At 33.0% G+C, this 18,777-nt stretch overlaps 1 protein-coding gene across 2 annotated transcripts in view; it reads right to left on the bottom strand.

The window, feature by feature from the left end:
• Nucleotides 1-18,777, bottom strand: part of LOC144440368 (ELKS/Rab6-interacting/CAST family member 1-like) — a 43,647-nt gene that overhangs the window by 17,303 nt on the left and 7,567 nt on the right. Inside the window, exons 2-10 of one of the 2 annotated variants that reach the window (XM_078129740.1) lie at nt 12,854-13,261; nt 10,759-10,875; nt 9,209-9,364; nt 6,962-7,129; nt 5,934-6,101; nt 5,389-5,451; nt 2,799-3,077; nt 2,103-2,243; nt 1,061-1,084 (exon numbers count right to left, since the gene is read on the bottom strand). In XM_078129740.1, the coding sequence (XP_077985866.1) occupies nt 1,061-1,084; nt 2,103-2,243; nt 2,799-3,077; nt 5,389-5,451; nt 5,934-6,101; nt 6,962-7,129; nt 9,209-9,364; nt 10,759-10,875; nt 12,854-13,261 (1,524 nt within the window). The remainder of the gene's footprint in view (nt 1-1,060; nt 1,085-2,102; nt 2,244-2,798; nt 3,078-5,388; nt 5,452-5,933; nt 6,102-6,961; nt 7,130-9,208; nt 9,365-10,758; nt 10,876-12,853; nt 13,262-18,777) is intronic. The other variant, XM_078129748.1, reaches the window with a different exon arrangement.

The following is an 18,777-nucleotide window of genomic DNA, read 5'->3' on the forward strand; positions in this document are numbered from 1 at the left end:
ACAAAGGTGTAGAAATACAAAATAATTAATTACTTTTCTTTTTTAATAAAAAGTATAACATCACAGATAATAATGTTTGGAAAAAAAGTTCATTTGGGCAAAATGGATAAGATTAACATTATTTTCCATAAATCTAACATAATTTACAATATGTTGTTCTCCTTAAAACTGCAAAATGCTAAACATGACTTGGTCTTCCAGATTTCTACTTCTTGGATGATGTTTCAGGTCTAAACATAGGACTGTAAAAGTAGATGTGTTCAAAAAATGAACAAGTTCCTTACAATTTAGGAGACCTCTTGTCAATATCCATATTATTATCCATATTCAGTACTGGATCATAGTGTGTTTGCATTATCAAAAATTCCAACCAGTAGCTGGCCAGGAGACTTTGTAAACATGGCTAGTGAGTCAGTGAAGTATGTTTCACAAACCAAACCAGTGGTACTGGCCAGTAGATTTTGTTAGACTTTGTAAATGTGGTTAGCAAGACAGTGAATTTTGTGTCCCCAACTAGACCTAGCTGTACCAGCCAGGAGACTATTTTCAGTTCTTGTAAATGTGGCTAACAAGTCGGTGAACTGTGCTTCACCGACTCCAACCAGAGGTACAAGTGAGGAGACGTTTTTTTAGAGTTTGTAACTGTAATATGACTAGTATATCAATGAAGTACAACGCATTATTACAGTAGAACAACTAAAGTCATTCAGAAATATGAAAAAAAAACAATGAATACTTTCTTATCCATATTGCCCATAAAAATAATCAATTCATAGAAAGATTTTAAATAAATTGAGAAAAACTACGAGAGTAATTATGGATTATTCAGGATTGGGTGTTTTTTTTCAAGCATAGTCCTAATATTCAGAAAACATGACAAATGTCCTGCTTGGGGTACAATGAAGGAAAGATACATACAAGATAATAACATGCAGTATGTGAATGTTGTATGTAATGTATGGTGTATGACAAATACATACATTGTTTGGAACACACTTTTGAAGGACAGTACAGTATGAATGTAAAAAAAAGAAACTTTTATTTCTGAGGTGACACTTACCAACAAGGAGAACTGTCGATTTTTCTGACAACAAGCAAGCAATAGGGACAAAGCAAGCAATCATGTATGAGGGTAGCAGTCAGCAAGATGGTCAATGTTGATCATGAAGTTATATACAAGAAAATCCACTTGGAATGCAACAAGATATGGCTCAATGCAAAACTATTAACATTGTACCTCCAAAGATGTATGGTCACTCTATATCCTTAGATACACTACGTGGGATAGTGTAGTCAAGAGGAAGTTTAAGTATTGATGTTGTGTAATGTGTGGTGAGACAGTCTGGGGAATGTCTGTTTGTATGGTACACACATACACACAGTAGTGTAACCAAGATTACAATTACTAGAAGTGAGAGGTTTACAAAAAATGGCATCTCAAAAGGGATGTCTTCTATGCATACAGTAGAATACACTGGGCAATGTTTAGTTATAGTATGATGACAAATTATGATGTAATTAATATGTGTATAGGTAGCTATACTTACCACCATCTGTAAAATCCTGATATGTCAATATATCGAACACATCACAATATTAAACTAACTGATTTAAATGTTAGCACAGTCTGTTGTTTTTGTAAGTGTCGCAGTAGCTGTAACTGTTGGTTTATTTTTTGAATTGTAGTTCCATATGACGACTTAATAAAGTTAATTACTATTGCTCAGAATCTACATGTTATACCTGCTATATTACATGTATTTTACTATTGATTGATCAAACTCTGTACAAGCTTACCATAGCTTCATGTTTTGGATACGACATGTATCTTGTGTCACAATATTTTCAGCACTTTCTTGTTCTATGTGAGTAATGTTCATGACTTATAAGATGGTAAAAACCATACTTAATATAAGATTAATAAGAAAGATCAGACTGATGTTTGTGAAGCTTTCCTTTCTTTCTATAATATTGAGAAAACAAAGACTCTGAGTTACAGCTACTGTGGCTTTAAGAGGAAAAAATCTGAAGAATACGAGATGAGAATAGCACTGCTGGTAATCTGTTGAGCAGTGTATTAAGCCAAGAATATTTGGACTTACTCGTTTCAGTTCACTCTCCACCTTACTGAGGTCTTCAGCTTTCTGCTGTATCATCACTTCCATGGTACTAAGCTTAGAATCTTTCTTTAAACCAGCTGAAGCCATAGAGTTGGCATGCTCCTTCAACTCCATCAAGTTATTCTGTAAAATTTATCAATGAGTGGAAAGTTGATTTGTGAACAATCTGACACAATACATGACTCACATATATTGACTTCATTGAGTGATGAGGTATGGTCAATTGAAAAAGAATATGGAGGGAAAGCAAAGGAACACAGTTGCTTTGAGATGCACAAGTTGCATGCTGGAGCAATGCTTTTACTCAATAACTGGACTTTTTGAAAAGAACTTCTGTTTGGTGTATTACAAACAGGACCTGTTGAGAAGTGGAATTGGTTGACAGATCATACAAGTTTATAATAAGCATAAATAATTATAATAGTAGTTTTAGAGTCTGCTTTCCAACACTGTTCAAAAATACTTTTGTTACCCATCACACAGACCTAATGACACAACAGCCCTTTATACTTCCTCCTTCCTGGGAACCATACATTCTAGGCAAAAATTAGTTTGCTGTACTTATGTTCAGTAACAAAACTATGAGATGATAACAAAATGTTTGAAACCTCTTAACCAATGGATTTATTCATACCGTTTCATAAATCTGCTACTTGTGACATGAAATCCTATCATTACCTCTTTTTCTTCAAATTCTCTCTGTAACGTCATCACTTTGTCTTTTAGTTCTTTGACTTGTTTAGAATACATATCATTCTCTTCTTGTCTCTCTGCATCTTCTCTGTCTCTCTGTTCCTTCAACCTTTCTATCATTCTGTCTTTATCACCGAGTGCTTCCTCTAGACTGGACACAGCACTGTCTGAACTACTATGATCCGTCTGTAAGGCTGTCATTCTTTCTCTCAGATTACTCATCTGTATGTCTTTATCACCAAGCTGCTCTTGTAAATTGTCCAACTGAAAAAATCAATTGTTTTTAGTCAATATTACAAACAATAAGTAAAAGGAATGGGTGCCAGCAGAAAGGAAATACTTGCGTGGTAGTTATCAAAAAGAGAAATAATTGAGCAAGTTTCAAAAATATTTGATCTGGTTTCCTTGAAATGTTTATTAACAAGGATGTAAGTGTTACATATTTCCAACCTTCACATATATAATAGTTCTCAGACTGCTACATAAAGAAGAGTCTGGTGAAACTTGTAAAGGTGGAAACATGATATTATGATTCCTAGCCTGGCTGCAAGCCCTCCAGGACCATAAAGGCCAACTGACCTTTTAAGACTGAAGTTTGATATTCTACATCTATATCATGTATGCTAGCCTCTGGGGTAGCGTACTTTTGTACTGTCTACATGACAGTGACCTTTGGGATAGCATCAACTCCAGGCTTTAGATCGGGGAATACTGTAATCTTGTTTGATATTCCCTTCCCATATACTTAAGTTACGTGACACAGTTTTTGTGAACAGCTTTATACATATCAAAATTACCACAATTGTTAGGAAGTTTTTTGTAGTTTTCACAAATGTCGGGGTCTAACTTGTGTTTCTGTCTCAGTGATATTAAAGTTTATAAAATTATCATCAAAGTAGATTTACCATGTAGTGTATGTATCTATGTAAACTCTAGCTGAGTTTCCCAACGTTCCCAACAACATGCTACAAGGTGTGGAAATCTATACAATTTTTATCAGATTTCCAAACCTTAGCACACACACACACACACCCACACACACACACACTCTGTAGTATAATCCTACTGGCAGTATATCTTGGACTATCTTTTACACTCTTTAACATCAGAGATTACATTTACTATATATAATACTTACTACATGTATGGATTCTCAAAAGTATAAAGTGATGTTCCTATTGCCACATTTACATTTATTTCACTTGTTCACCCAATGGATAATTTCAATGTTTTTTTTTTTTTTTTTTTTTTTTTTTTTGGGGGGGGGGGTAATGATTACAAGAGCAACACAACATAGAACTAGTATTTTCATTTGTCTATACAAATGTTGTGATCAGCCAGTCTAATGACATCCCTTGAACTATACCTATGTACAAGATAGACAGCAAAGACACTAGGTACACTTATGGAAGTTTGACTATTGGTAAACTGTATACAACATGTCATGACAGACCCAGGGGGTGATACTATGACACACTTGGTAGGGCTATGGTACCCACATTTAGAATATAACATCCCTTTTTAGACCTTTTCAGTATCAAATGTAAATCCCAAAGGAATTCCAGTTCTGCTTATGATAACTCAAGATGAACAGTTTAAACAAAATGTCTTAGCCTGAAAAACAAAGAATATATAGAAAATTTGAAAGAAAATGTGTTGCAAAAGTAGAGTTTGGATACTATATCCACTCTTTTTGGCAAGATGATCATATTGATGCAAAAATGCACTCATAAGGTATATTAAGGTCAGTTGAGGTCATATTAAGGTCAATATTAAGGTGAGTAACACCCCCTGGGTCACACAAAATAATACATTTCATTAAAAAAGACAGTACATGTTACATTTATTAGTTGATATCAATAGACTATATAAAACTTATCTACTTGTTCTCTTGTAGCATGTTCTTAGCCATGGTGTCCTTATTTTTAAGCGGAGTTGTTTTTAAACACCCATGTATTTTTGTAATATTTGTGAATTACTAATGACAAGTTAATGAAGATTCAAACTTTGCTTCACGGTTCAGAGGAACCATAAAGTACAGTATGTAATAAGCAATTTTGAAATTTGGAATTCTGAAAAGACTTTTGTCTGGGCTATGTGCAACTAAAATGTTGAAATGCAAGGTACAAATTTCACATCATAATGCTATATAAGTTATTCTTACACAAATTTTTGGTTTGTTTTAAATTAAATTTGTGCAGTGTGCAGAATACCAAAACTGGTGAATAATGTGACAACTTGGCTGGGTATATACTACAAACCAAACAGTAGTTTAAACATTATTGGATTCCATTCAACAAAACATCATGCAGAACAAAGCTAAATTTACAGTCATCAACAAAAAAACAAACAAACAGAACCCTAAATCATAACTGAACTGTGAGAACAGAACCAAATAAAGAGAGGAACGCAGGCATACAAGCTTTAGTACTGGATGAGATGAAAAAATCAAATATTGCAAAGCACTAAACTGAAATGTGATTGACTGACTGACAGCAATGTGAGATAGTACATGATGGAGGGATATTTAACGTCAATATACGACAGCACACAGTGAATGATTTACTAATATCACCTTGATTTGGAAGATATTAATTTTCCTATCCTTGATATCCAGTCTATTTCTCATGTCAGTTAGCTCAAAACACGAACAAAAAAAAAAGAGTGACCAAGTCAGAGATACGATGTTGCGATTGGAAAGCTGCTGGATGAAGTGTGCAAGACAGTGCTGTAAATAAAGCACTTACAATAACAGCTTTGCTGGGCTAGGTAAGGGTTGTAGGAATAAAGAAGCTCTATCACTACTTTTCAACTGTTGGCTTCATATGGGGGATACCTACTGGTTGAACAGAAGAAGGCAAAGGGGAAAGAAACTAATATTGACAACAGAAATGCATAGCTGAGCTGATGACAGGAACTAAATTTAAGCAAAGGGATTCAATGGCATGGCTATGATAAAGTAGGGTATATTGACACCCAGTATTCATTGTCACGACTGAGTGAAGCAAGCTCAATGTCACGGCTGTCCAAACATACGCATTGATTGATCACCTGCATTAGTAAAGCTACCCAACAGTGTTAATTTTTACAAGAAGTTGAAGTACATTGTTGTATGTTTACCTTTCTTTGCAGTACATTAATCTTTCTGTCTTTAATATCCAACATTTCTCTTACTTCGGCTATGTCACCACTATATTTACCCTTCTCTTCATTGAAGTTGGCTATTTGTTTGTTCTTTCTCTCTATCAGATTGTCTTTCTCTTCAATTCTGGCTCTAAGTGCTTCAACCTGTTGATCAAAACGCATACCAGAACATGTTACAATTTCCATATCATAAAATTTCTCAAACATTTTGATTTAATCTAATTTCTTCCACGTAAAATTGATTAATATTTCATTCAATTCAATATATATATATATGATTCAAATTAATCAGATATTATCAAATTCTAATATGTTGTTTGTCCTTCCTAACCAACTCATCAGCAAAAATTACTTATAAATAATATATTGAGTAATTCATAGTACACAACCCCAAGCTTCTCATTAATCATAACAAATTCACCAGTAGATGTCAAATTAATACATTTCTCATCAATTATGGCCTAAAACCCTAGTAAGGCATCACAAAGGTCACAGCTTAGCTGTTTTTAGATATAACACACGACTACTAACACTCTCACCAAGTAATCAAGTCAAATTACTAAAAACTAGAATTTGTTGAAATGACTAACTTCAGATTATTTAAATTACCAAGAGACTTGTAAAATTAGTCACAAAATCATACTATATTAATTTTTAATTTTAAATACATAGTGTAATTTTACACATAATTACATTAATTTTAGACATTTCGGATAATTTAAATTATCAATATAAATTACCAATAGACGTAAAATTAGTCATAAAATCATATTATATTAATTTTATATACACAGCGTATCATAATTTTCAACATGGTCAATTATTTCTGATGGTACAATAGTTGTAGCAGATGTATACATGAACCATATGTTTTTATTTATTATAGTTTAAAAATTGTACAATATTTCTTTGTTGATTATGAATTACTAAAATTGTATGTGTTTGGTTTTTTGTTTTTGTTTTTTTAAATATATCAGAGTTATAAATTGAGAAGACTTTCTTACATCAGCTTGTAGTATGTTGGAATGTTGTTCTTTGGCAGCCAGTGATTCTTTCAAGACATCAAAGTGTGCTTGTTTGTCAGAGTATTGGATGGTCAGTGTATCCAGTTTTGTCTTGGTGGCTTGTAGATCTGTTTCTTTGTGAGACAAGTCTGATTTCAACTGATCAATCTGTACAGACAAACAAAACAAGATTATGACCAGATAAGAAATTTCATGATGTATGGTATATGTTCAATATTTATTGGTGAGGATTTCCTAGAATGGAGTATGACACTTTTGTAGCATTTACAATTGTCATTTACACTAAACTGTTGGAAATTTTGATATTATTTCTCAATATTGTACTTCTTTCGGCCAAGGAAAATATCAGTTGTCTAGGTCACCAATGTCACTCCAAGTCCCCAGACAAGGGTTGTCAAAACCTTAAATCAAGAGCATTTTCCAACCAAATGAAGACAAATATGGGGATATAATATAATTATACCTCCTCAAGCATAATTTATGAAAAAATTGTAAAAACTAATTGCAATTTGGAATGTTCTGACTCAAATTTAAAGTAACACAGATCCTGTGATGTAGACATGGGTAGTCATGACATAGAATGAGGGTGTATAATCCATATTTTCTGTTCAAAGACAATAATTTGGCTTGTGTATGATATTAATACACCACTTCTCAGTATTCTTTATAAGTACACTATATAATAATACCCCCTATAATAACACAAAGATTTTCATAATTCTTGTAATACAAGTATAAATCATAACATTTATATGATAAATTATGCTAAAAATATATTTCTGATTTTTTTTCATTATAATATTCACCAAAGGTTATGCAGAACAGAAAATGTGACAAGGCTTATCCATTACCTCAAAAAGCATACAATGCAATGAAATCACACATCAGCATTTATGCTGTAAGGAAGTACAGCTTGACCAAGGTTATTTTAGTATGAAAGCACCTTGAAAGCCAATGTTTGGCATGGAAATACATACATGGGATGAAATCACACATCAGCATTTATGCTGTAAGGAAATATGGCTTGACCAAGGTTATTTTAGTATGAAAGCACCTTGAAAGCCAATGTTTGGCATGGAAATACATACAATGCAATGAAATCACACATCATCATTTATGCTGTAAGGAAATACAGCTTGACCAAGGTTATTTTAGTATGAAAGCACCTTGTAAAATCCAAATACAAGTATGTCTGTCCTTCACACAACTTGTATATTGAATTATTCACAGAATAGATGAGATACTGGGATATCAGCTTGATGTAAGTATCTACCTAAAGTGTCTGAGTAGAGCAGGGCTACTTTAATGAAAGTGAAAAAAGCTCTTCAATCCAATATATCAAGATTGCTAGCTTGACTATTACGTCAGAGTGGGCGGTTCTTTTAATTAATTTGATTTGATCTTAGCTTCTGACTGCAATTGCTTTTACTTCTCTAATACTTTTTGTTTTAGAAAAATATTTGAAATGTTTTTAATTGAAAATATGAGTGTAAAATTCATGGAAACCTTGTAGCTTTCCATTTTGATTGTGAGATAAATATAATATTCATAATCTCAGATGGAAAGTAGCAAATATTGCATATTTCAAACACTTTTCGGCTGTAAATATAGACAGCACATTGTATGTTATCGAAAAGCGTAATGTTGACATATTTCATCGTAGCACCTACGCAGCTTTGATTAACTGCATTCAAATGAAATATTAATGACGATCTGATATTGTTTCATGAGTTCACACATTAAATTTTAATAACTTCCTGTAACTACCTTCCTGTCAGAGAACTATAATTCTATACATTGACAGTTTCACACGATATCAAGGTATTTATAGCTAACCTTATAGTTTAAATTGGTGTGGATTTGTTATACCATGTGTAAGCCAAGTTCTGTGATTCAAACAGAGACTATGGAATTTATACCCTTGCTATTCTACATCATAACATTAACATTGTGCATCAGTGTCACTCTCTGTGGTGCTTGAAATATGACTCAAAGTGTTCAAAATTGCCATTTTCCCCTAATTTTTTTCTTAAATTAACTTACTGCAGGTCACAACTGTTAACTAGTATTATTCTCCAATATTTGGCTCCATTCAGCTGGAAAATTCTCATTACATACAGGTTTTTGTGACCCCTCATCTTTGCCTCATACTGTCAAGGCTCCTTATGTTACTCGTAATTCTCTTGGCTGAATAAAGAAAAATATTGGGGTATAACACCTGATTACCTGTCTTTTCATAAATTTGGAATGACTTCTGTACTCTTCAATTTGTTTGATTTCTTCAGTCCTCTCTTCAGGACTGATAGCACCACTGGATCGAAGTTTTTGGAGGTGTCTTTCCAATTCTTGTACCTGGCTCTCTAGTGAAGAAATTTTACCATCCTAGTTGAACAATAAATAAACAATCTCACAAAAAATGACTAGGGATAATACACAGAAATGAAAACAGTGTGTTATATTGAATGTAAAAATATACATCACAGAAATCACAGCATTCACACCTAGATTTGATGATTTTATCTATCAGCCTGAAACCCATACCTAGTATTACAGGGCCTTTCACTCCATGTCACATAAAACTAGACAGTATGGATTCCAGGCTCATACCATAGCAATCAACAACACAAATCAGATAAATGGTTTAATTATAGTATAAAGGTTAGTTGGGGAAGGGGTAGGGATGTACATGTACTTATAATGACCACAGAAATGGCTAAATACTTTATTACTACATTAACTACCAGAAACAAGGTTCTTGCACATTGTATCCAAATATTCTCATTGATATGTATTGTTGAAAATGATAGTATAATGATACGACAATATACAATACAAACCACAAGAAAATATTGCTCTAAATATTTGGTATTGACACGCATGTTCACACTGTACAGTACTGATCAGTATTTTTGTACCAAGACTGGCTATTTGTGAAATCAGACAGTGAATATCAACATGCAGATTTTCAAACAACCATGCTATGAAATGAGACTTGTCGGATAGTATGTACAATTACAAATGTATATGATGTGTACTAGTAGAGAGGTAAAGTAGTAATATGTTTGATGAATGTATGGTACAGTGGTTAGTTTGGTGGGTATTAATTGACAAAAAAAATCATACATGCCATTGTTACTTGTAATAAAGTACTTATCAATGATTTATTAAAACTTTGCTCAATATTTAATTTTGTAATGTTGTAGTTACACATAGTACATCAGCACACAAACATAAATCTTATGCCTCAGTAGCAAATAAGTGATTTCTGCAATCATAAAAATATTACAAGTGATCAATGGCATGAATAGCAATTCATCAAATCATCTATGGAATTATTAGTACATGTGTGGATAAGAAAAATGAGATCTTTACTCTATTGGTGAATGCTGAGGAATAAGGGTGTAGGAGAGAAAAGGTGGTATTACTTTGATCAAAGGGGAGGGAAAATCACTTCAAACTTCAAAAATTGACTTTCGCAGAACTTTGTTATATCAATGCTACAGTCTGTATGTTTGCGTTCTTTAAACAGTTGACTGGCCTGCTATCCCTGCAACATATTTTGTCAACAATTTTTTTTTTTTTTTATACTTATGGAATATTAGTAAATAGTATCAATAAGCAATGCCAACACAGATGCAACAATATCAGTGTTCAGTTTGACAGACAGTGCAAATTGTTAAACATCAAGCAGGTGTGCATTTCAAGCAGGCAAGTACAAACATGACCACATGACTGTCACATGACTATCACATGACACATTACAATATTGGGGATACCTTGACTTCTATGATAGTTTTGAGGGCACTAGTAGTTCGAGAAGAATCTTGAGATGTGAAGGAAGAACCAAGTTGTTGCTCAAGCTTTCTACTTTTCTCGGCATTAATTTCTAGGTCCTATAGGCAAGTACAGGAGTCAACAGAGAAAGAAAGCATTTTTAGCATAGGATAGTCCATATCATTATTAGATGACTAGACATGTTTACATGCAATAGGGTGTGTTGTGTATTTGTATTCATTGTAATATCTCCAACCATATTTATCTATGGAAATACAATACATTAGTTGTTAGTATCAGGTTGTGTTATGTCTGAAGTCAGCTCCACATGCACTGAAATTTTTATTTTATTTATTACATTTAAATAAATGTTTTCTTTATTACTCTCACAAATCAAACAGGGTCATCTTTGAAATCAACACCTATAAAAACATATGTCTAAATTTACAGTATATTAAAGTAAGATTTGTTATCATGCTTATACCTTTGAAAATTTCACAATGGCTGGAGTTGAAAGCATCACAACATGATGTAATATTACTGCGGAATACTTTTTTACTTTATAGATATTTGAATTTAAATTTCACAAGAGTGGTTCTATAATATTACTTGTGTATTTTTTGTTTCATTGATTAAGATTGAATGCATGAGATAGTCAGTAAAAAATCGAGGATTCAGAATAATAACATCATTACATGAAAACAGAGGATTTCACAGTATCAAAAATACTACTACTGCTAGTATAAGTTTATCGATGAGTCGGGAGAATTTTACAAAAACAAATGAATGCCAATTGTTTTGAGTATGTTGAATGTTGCTGGTAATGGAAGATGAAGAATCATGCCCTCTCCATATATAATTAACAAGCCAATGCTCAGTACCTGCAATAGCATTTTACCTTACGCTAGAGGGTCAAAATAGAACAAGATGGTAAACTTGTTCTTATGTGCGCCTACAGTAATGCATGTGTAGCATTAGGAGCAGAAGTTGTAGTGTAGACTAAGAAATCGAATAGTGGTTATTTTATGACACACCTAGGTGGTAGAATTCTACTGCAGGTACCAATAAATATTTATGAACCACTCAGTGTACTGTTACACATTGATAAAGGTTCTCTAATTTGACTTACTTGTACATATGCATACATGTACGTACGTACGTACACACACACACACACACACACACACACAAACGTGCACAGACATACACACAATCACACACACACACACACACACACACACACACACACACACACACACACACACACACACACACACACACCAACGTATTTTTCCTTGTTGATGTCTGTCCATCTGTGTTCTGGTAACAAAGTAAGAATTACTGAAACAACATCATTATTTCATATTGCTTTTATAGTGTATAATTTAACAGAACTCTCACTGAGCAATATCTGAATTTGATATTTGGATATGAATATTTTGAAATGTCATCCATAGAACTGTTACCCAATATAAATCGAATGGTGGGATCAATTTGAAATGAAATCTGAGATGCAATCTGAGACATCAATATACAAATACATGCCGCGGACCAATCATCTACAACACAGTGAAATAGATTTCTAATTTCTCTTCCTGGTATACTCTTACAATAGTGAAAATAATATTGGTAATGACTAAAAGACGCATGTAGGATAACTTGTATTTGAGGCATATCCTTACAACAGTGTGATACCCATTTCTTATTTCTATTTTTGGATAGTCTTTGGTCAGTATAACTGAAAGTTTTGTTGTTATGTGTGTTGGTTTCAGGGCCCCTGGATAAATCATGCGTCATACAACATTAAGACATATCATCATGGTATTGTTAAAATATACACATTTTTTTTGAATATTCATTGTTTTGATGATTCTACTAATCATATGTCTGCTATTCTTTGATCTATAAAATCTGCCAATTCTCCTAAAACTGCAAGGGCTGATTCTACTGCAGATGCATAGAGTCTTCAAATATCAAGTTTAGCTGTTTACAGACATGTATTCACGAGATGAATATCTCATCATAGCAAAAACATGTATATCCTTACATTAAATTGTTTGATTGATCCCTATTGTACAATACATTCATTCTGCTTACCTGTTTGGTTCTTGAGAATTCTTTATTTTTCGATTCTAATTCATGTTGTAAGCGTGTAACTTTAGCTTCAGTTTCTATGAGTTTGGTACGCATAAGATCTACTTCTCTATTGTCTTCTAGATTCTTCACTGGCAGTCCTTTACTTTGCAGCATTTCTAACAACTTCTTAATAGACTCATCACGAGCTGCAAGTGTTTGTTTCTGTGTTTCAATTCGCAATTCCATCTCTTCCAAGGTTTTCCTTAGAAGGAACAGTTCTTTAGCTTGTCTGTCTTTCTCGGCTTTCAGAGACAGGACCTCATGATCCTGAGGTGATGAAGTCAGTGACACCAGATCTTCCAATTGTTGTTTTAGATCTCGTTGAGTCTTCAACTCATCTTGCAATGACTGGATAGTCTTGGTCAGTTGCTGTGTAGAATAGGAAAGAGAAACATGATAAATATGCAATATCAAAGAAAAAGAATCAAGAGTACTATAGAAGTATACTCTTCATAATTTCATAGGATGATTGTATGTTTGACAAATACAACATAAATCTCATTTCCACACAACAGGTCTCCCCAAAACTATGTTTTCTGAGAATACCATGTACCTACAAGTAGAGATGTAACACATACAGTAACTGCTATTTACCTTGGTACAATAGAGAACAGATAGTGAACACACATGGGCATAATCTAGAGACCCCATCTTGTAAGTTGTTATTGCCAGTTTCCTGTACCAAATGGTCACTTGGAGTGGTTACAATATGATATATCGAATAGAGAGTGAACAGAAGTCTTACGAGAGTCTTACGAAAGTGACTCATATTCTATAGAAAGCAGTGTGCAAAATACCCATGAAAGACACGTAAAGTACCCCTCACAGACAGCTCTACCAGGAAGTGTCTTGATATATGAGACACCAACGTGGTGTTGATAGGGAAGTAGCTTTCACTGATCTAGTATATGAACATAGCATCAAGACATTGTACCTCACTTTTTCATGACTTTGTTATCCTAGTTAGAGGTAAGTCTAAGTCCTTTTCATTTATATGGAAAAATTGTCACCATGTTGATTGTGTCCCGGGTACATGAAGAACAACAAACTAATGACTTGCCACCATACTGGAATATGTATGTGATGACATGTACTGTAATTGACCCAAAAGGTGAAGTGTTACAACAAGTTGCTGGATATACAAATAATAACTTTATAAAACTTTATCTCTATAATAGTTGTGCTATGGTATTATGGCATACATATTGCCACATACCTATGTATTTTTCTTTCGGTTTGGTCTTTCATAGTGGTTCTTTTAGTTGCCAGTCAGGGGGCAACACAAATGAATGGACAATCAAAACTGATTTCAATACAATGAATTACTTCATTCACAACTTGGAAAGCCCACAGTCAGTATTCTTTCCCACACAACAAAGACTGTTTTTGTTCTTACATAATCTAGCCTTAAACAATCCACTTTCATTTTCATGGCAACAGTTAATAATAAGATAAGATAACTGTGAATATCATCATAAAAATAAGGCACAAGATTAAAGTTGTTGAAAACAAAGAAGTCGAAAATGTCTATTGAACATTCTTTGACAAAAAGTATTGTTAAATGAATATATGCAAGTTCGTCGAACCAAATATCGGTCACAGGTATCAGAACGTGTACGGAAGACTAATCTTGGGGTCACAACAGTAATATCTGTAAAAATTAGAATTGTATATTTGTATGAAAAGCAAGTAATGCGACTACTTCAAATTCAAACTTTGGGGCACCTCTATATACATATTAACATATTACCCCCCCCCCCCCCCCATATCATGTAGTATTGACTCTAGTCTAGGGTGTAATTTAATTATGGGTTTAATTATGGGTGACGGTATGATTTGGTAAGTAGTGATTTGATTAATTGTAACTATTATATAAACTTACAATTAATTGAATCAACTCCCAAGTTTTCCAATCTCCCAATCCTAGTAATTGTTGACAATTTCATCATAAATGAATTTAACATAAGACTATGAGGGAAAATTAGAAGGAACGAACTGATAGGAAATACTGGAATGCACTATGGTTTGGCACAAAAGTGGTTTGAACTTTGCCCTTTTCATCTGAACTTTCTGATGTATATTATCACAAATAAATACCTCGTTTCTACATCTTCATGCACTTGTCTGTTTGATGCATTTTTTAATAGATAAACTGTAGAAAGCATTCTTACGCTGAAAATAGTGCTCATAATTCTTTTCTACACAAAGTATAAAGTTGGTCAAATACAGAAACGTTACATCAGAAAAGTACAACTGAATGTAATGATGTAATGGCAGGCAAAAGGCCTCAACTGTTGTTAACAACCATACGTCAAATTGTGTGATGTTAAGTATGTGTATTAATGTATACATGTATAATTATGAAGATCATACAACATTTATCATACGTTCATGTTTGGTTCACTTAATCATATCACTCATTTTCACATATAACTCGCTGACTACGCTGAGGTGTACTTAAGAAGGAGTGGCTTGATTCATGAATAAAATGATATAAAATACTAAATAAATAAAACTCTGCCTACACAAGTAGTATTTGAAATATTAGAAGGACTTAGATCTGTTTCTTCTACATGAAAAACCTTAAAATTACACAGTTCTGTAACTTGTTTATGATGCATTTTCCCTAGAAACTTGTCAAAATACGATGGCAAGAAAAGCACTCAGTCACTGTATAGATTTCTATCATTTCTATCATTATTATCTTTTCTACAAAATTTGTAATTTTTAGGAAGAAATTGAATTAAGTAATGATGAAGATTAAATACACAAACAGAGATGGCCATGCTGGAAAAATCATGTGTTACAATGCCAAGTCCAATTTTTACACAAAAATACATTTTCCAATGTCCACACATTGTATTTACAATTTCATGAAAGTCTCTATAAAAAGACACAACTTTAAAACAATTCCATATTTTGAAATATAATCTTAATGTCACAGTGCAAGGAGAAGTAGTAATTTATTAGCTATGTTTTTCAGTTGAATGAACCAGCAAGTATTTGTACAGTTGACTAGGTGCACCTGAGCCATTCTCACATTATTGCACTGTTGGTAATACTTATATTCTACCCGATTTCATATTGATTTACTGGTTTCTCAGAAAACAACTGAATATTGCAACAAACAGGAAGTATAAGGATTTCCTAATATCCAGTAACAGCTCTCATTTTACTAGGAAAGTTTTGTTTAAATAATATCCTTTCAGGCAGTAAATATTAATGTAAGTATTAAACAAATGATTTCCAAAACAATCAAAGCAACATACAGCACATGTTGTGAATATCATTAAAATAACTTATATTCTGTGAAACGCAGTTCCTGTATAAGGAGTGTACTTTAGCTAAATATTGAACATACAGACTCTTATTACAAATAAAAAAGAGTTGTGTGTTTCCGACAACCCGGCCGACCCTAGTTTAAGCCTCCGACCCTAAACATTTTTTAAGACATTTAAAACAAAAACATAAGAAATTCTTTATCTTCTTGACCTTACACATCTATTTGTAATGCTTGTCTACTTTCTTTCCCCAGTGATGTCTGTATATATTTCATCAAACTATCACAGAAGGGGTATTCTGACCGACATTTTGTTTGTTTTGGGGTCGAAGCAATATTTTTCAAAAAATAAAAACAAGTAAAAAAGATAAAACAAATTAAAATAAAATTCTAACCTACCTACTCTATTTTCTGAGGCCATGCGATTCGAAACACACATTTTTTTTTTGCCTTTATAATGACATACAAACTGTACTATACATAAACATTACTTACGGGTCTAGTTTCAATAAACCTAAATGTAGTTAGACCAGACAGATTTTCCTGTTTCATCAGGATCTACGAACAATGTACTGATATTTCTGATGGACTAGTAAAACCTAAGCATCTGTGTGAAACAGGAACCATAATTCCACATGACCTATAAAACAAGGGGTTGATAGTCCTGCTTATAATGCAGACACCAGACGCCTGAAGTGTTACAGGAAGGATATATGGATCTTTTCAATGAAAAATGAAGCCATCGAATGTAATTTAATCCATGACTCCATAATGTCTGTCTCTGGACACTTTCTACATGATTCAATCATTTGAATATATGATCCTTATGACAGGACATTGTACCTTATACTTTCCACACAATATTCAATCATTACATCTTTCCAAAAGCACCCTGCTTATGAAATATATTTGCAGAAAAGTGCTATGATGATTATTATAATCAAAGTCTTCATTATCAAGAATTGTGTTATGCTATTATAGTATGCAATTCAGTTTTCAACCCTTGATAACATGTTTATCAACATATACCAGGAAAATACGATTTTATCAATTTATTATAGATACAAGATCCATCATATGATTTCACTAGTACTCAGTAATAAACAAAAGATCAGCATTTTCTATCAAAATTTGTTTTGTTTACAATGTAACAAAGTAGTAATACTTTATTCACGCCAAACTGTAGTCTTTTTTGTGTTCAAAATGAGAAATGTTCAAATTCAAAAAACAACTACAGTAGTCGTAGAGACAAGTATAAGGTGAATTGAATCCTGTTTTGCAAGTCTGTGTGTTTTAATATATGCATTGTTTGAATGTGTTTGCATGTGCATGTGTTTATAAATATGTGTGCGTGCATTCATGCTTGTGTGTGTGTGTGTGTGTGTGTGTGTGTATCTGTGTGGGTATGTGTGTGGGTATGTGTGTGTGTGTGTGTGTGTGTGTGTGTGTGTGTGTGTGTGTGTGTGTGTAGATTTACATTATGTACATTTGTATCTATGGGTGTGTCCGAGTGTTTCAATAAGTAACACTGATTGAACTACAGCAGGTTATTTGCATCTTGGCTAAATTTATGGATTTGATGATTGATGCAGCTGCATTTGTCAACTGCAAATAAAAGTATTGATTATTTTAACTGAAGTATGGCTATTGAAACTAGCACAACAAAATATACCTTGGAGCTCAATCTTTACAGAATCAACAAACTGGTTTGCATTTCTATTTAACATTTCAGTATCAAAATAAATCCTATAGATTCTATTCAACCTTGCTATTGCCCACAGGAAAGGACTGCAATGTCATTTCCAATTTAATGCCTTATCAGGCTCCCAGGTGGCTGGCCAATTATTATTGTCAATTAGCAATTATCTCTCATTTTATGCAGCTGTTTTGTTATTCCAGGATGATTCTTGTCCAAGCTATTTTGAGCAAGAACTACTACAATCATAATATAGTATGCATAAATGAATAAGATAAAGCTATGAATATTCATGTGGCATTATACGCATTATAAATATACTAAGTCTTATGAATGTATTCATTTCTCATGATATTTGTCCTGAAATATCCCATAATACGACAAAACTACATACATTTGTATACATAATATAATATACTTCATTTTCCAATTCACCTGTTTTATTTTGTTGACTTATTTATGAAGCATGACAAAATATGAATAAATATTCCATTCATATATATACAGTTAAATATTCATAAAATATATTCATACATATGGAATGGAAGCAGTCAATTGAAAATATGACGCACAATGCATGTCAAATAAATGGTTCAGTCTATATTATAAATATCATCATGTACATGTTTTTTATGACAGTGTTTGAGAATATTGATGAAGTCCTCAGTTTCAGGTGTGAACTCAAGTATCCTTTTGGGAATTTACTTCAAATGAGCTATCATCTTTACACTGCATCAATGAAGTACCATAGAGACATACTTTACCAAATAACACTGCTGGTAATAATGTAGGAACAAGTCGTGGGTACATACAGCCACCAATCAATGGCTGCCTTTTGAATGTTATGTATCTAGTACTAGTAGTATATTTCATTTGGATTACAATGTGTGCCTTTTTCAGTGACAGTGC

The sequence above is a fragment of the Glandiceps talaboti genome, chromosome 1, assembly GCF_964340395.1.
Source record: "Glandiceps talaboti chromosome 1, keGlaTala1.1, whole genome shotgun sequence".
NCBI lineage: Eukaryota > Metazoa > Hemichordata > Enteropneusta > Spengelidae > Glandiceps > Glandiceps talaboti.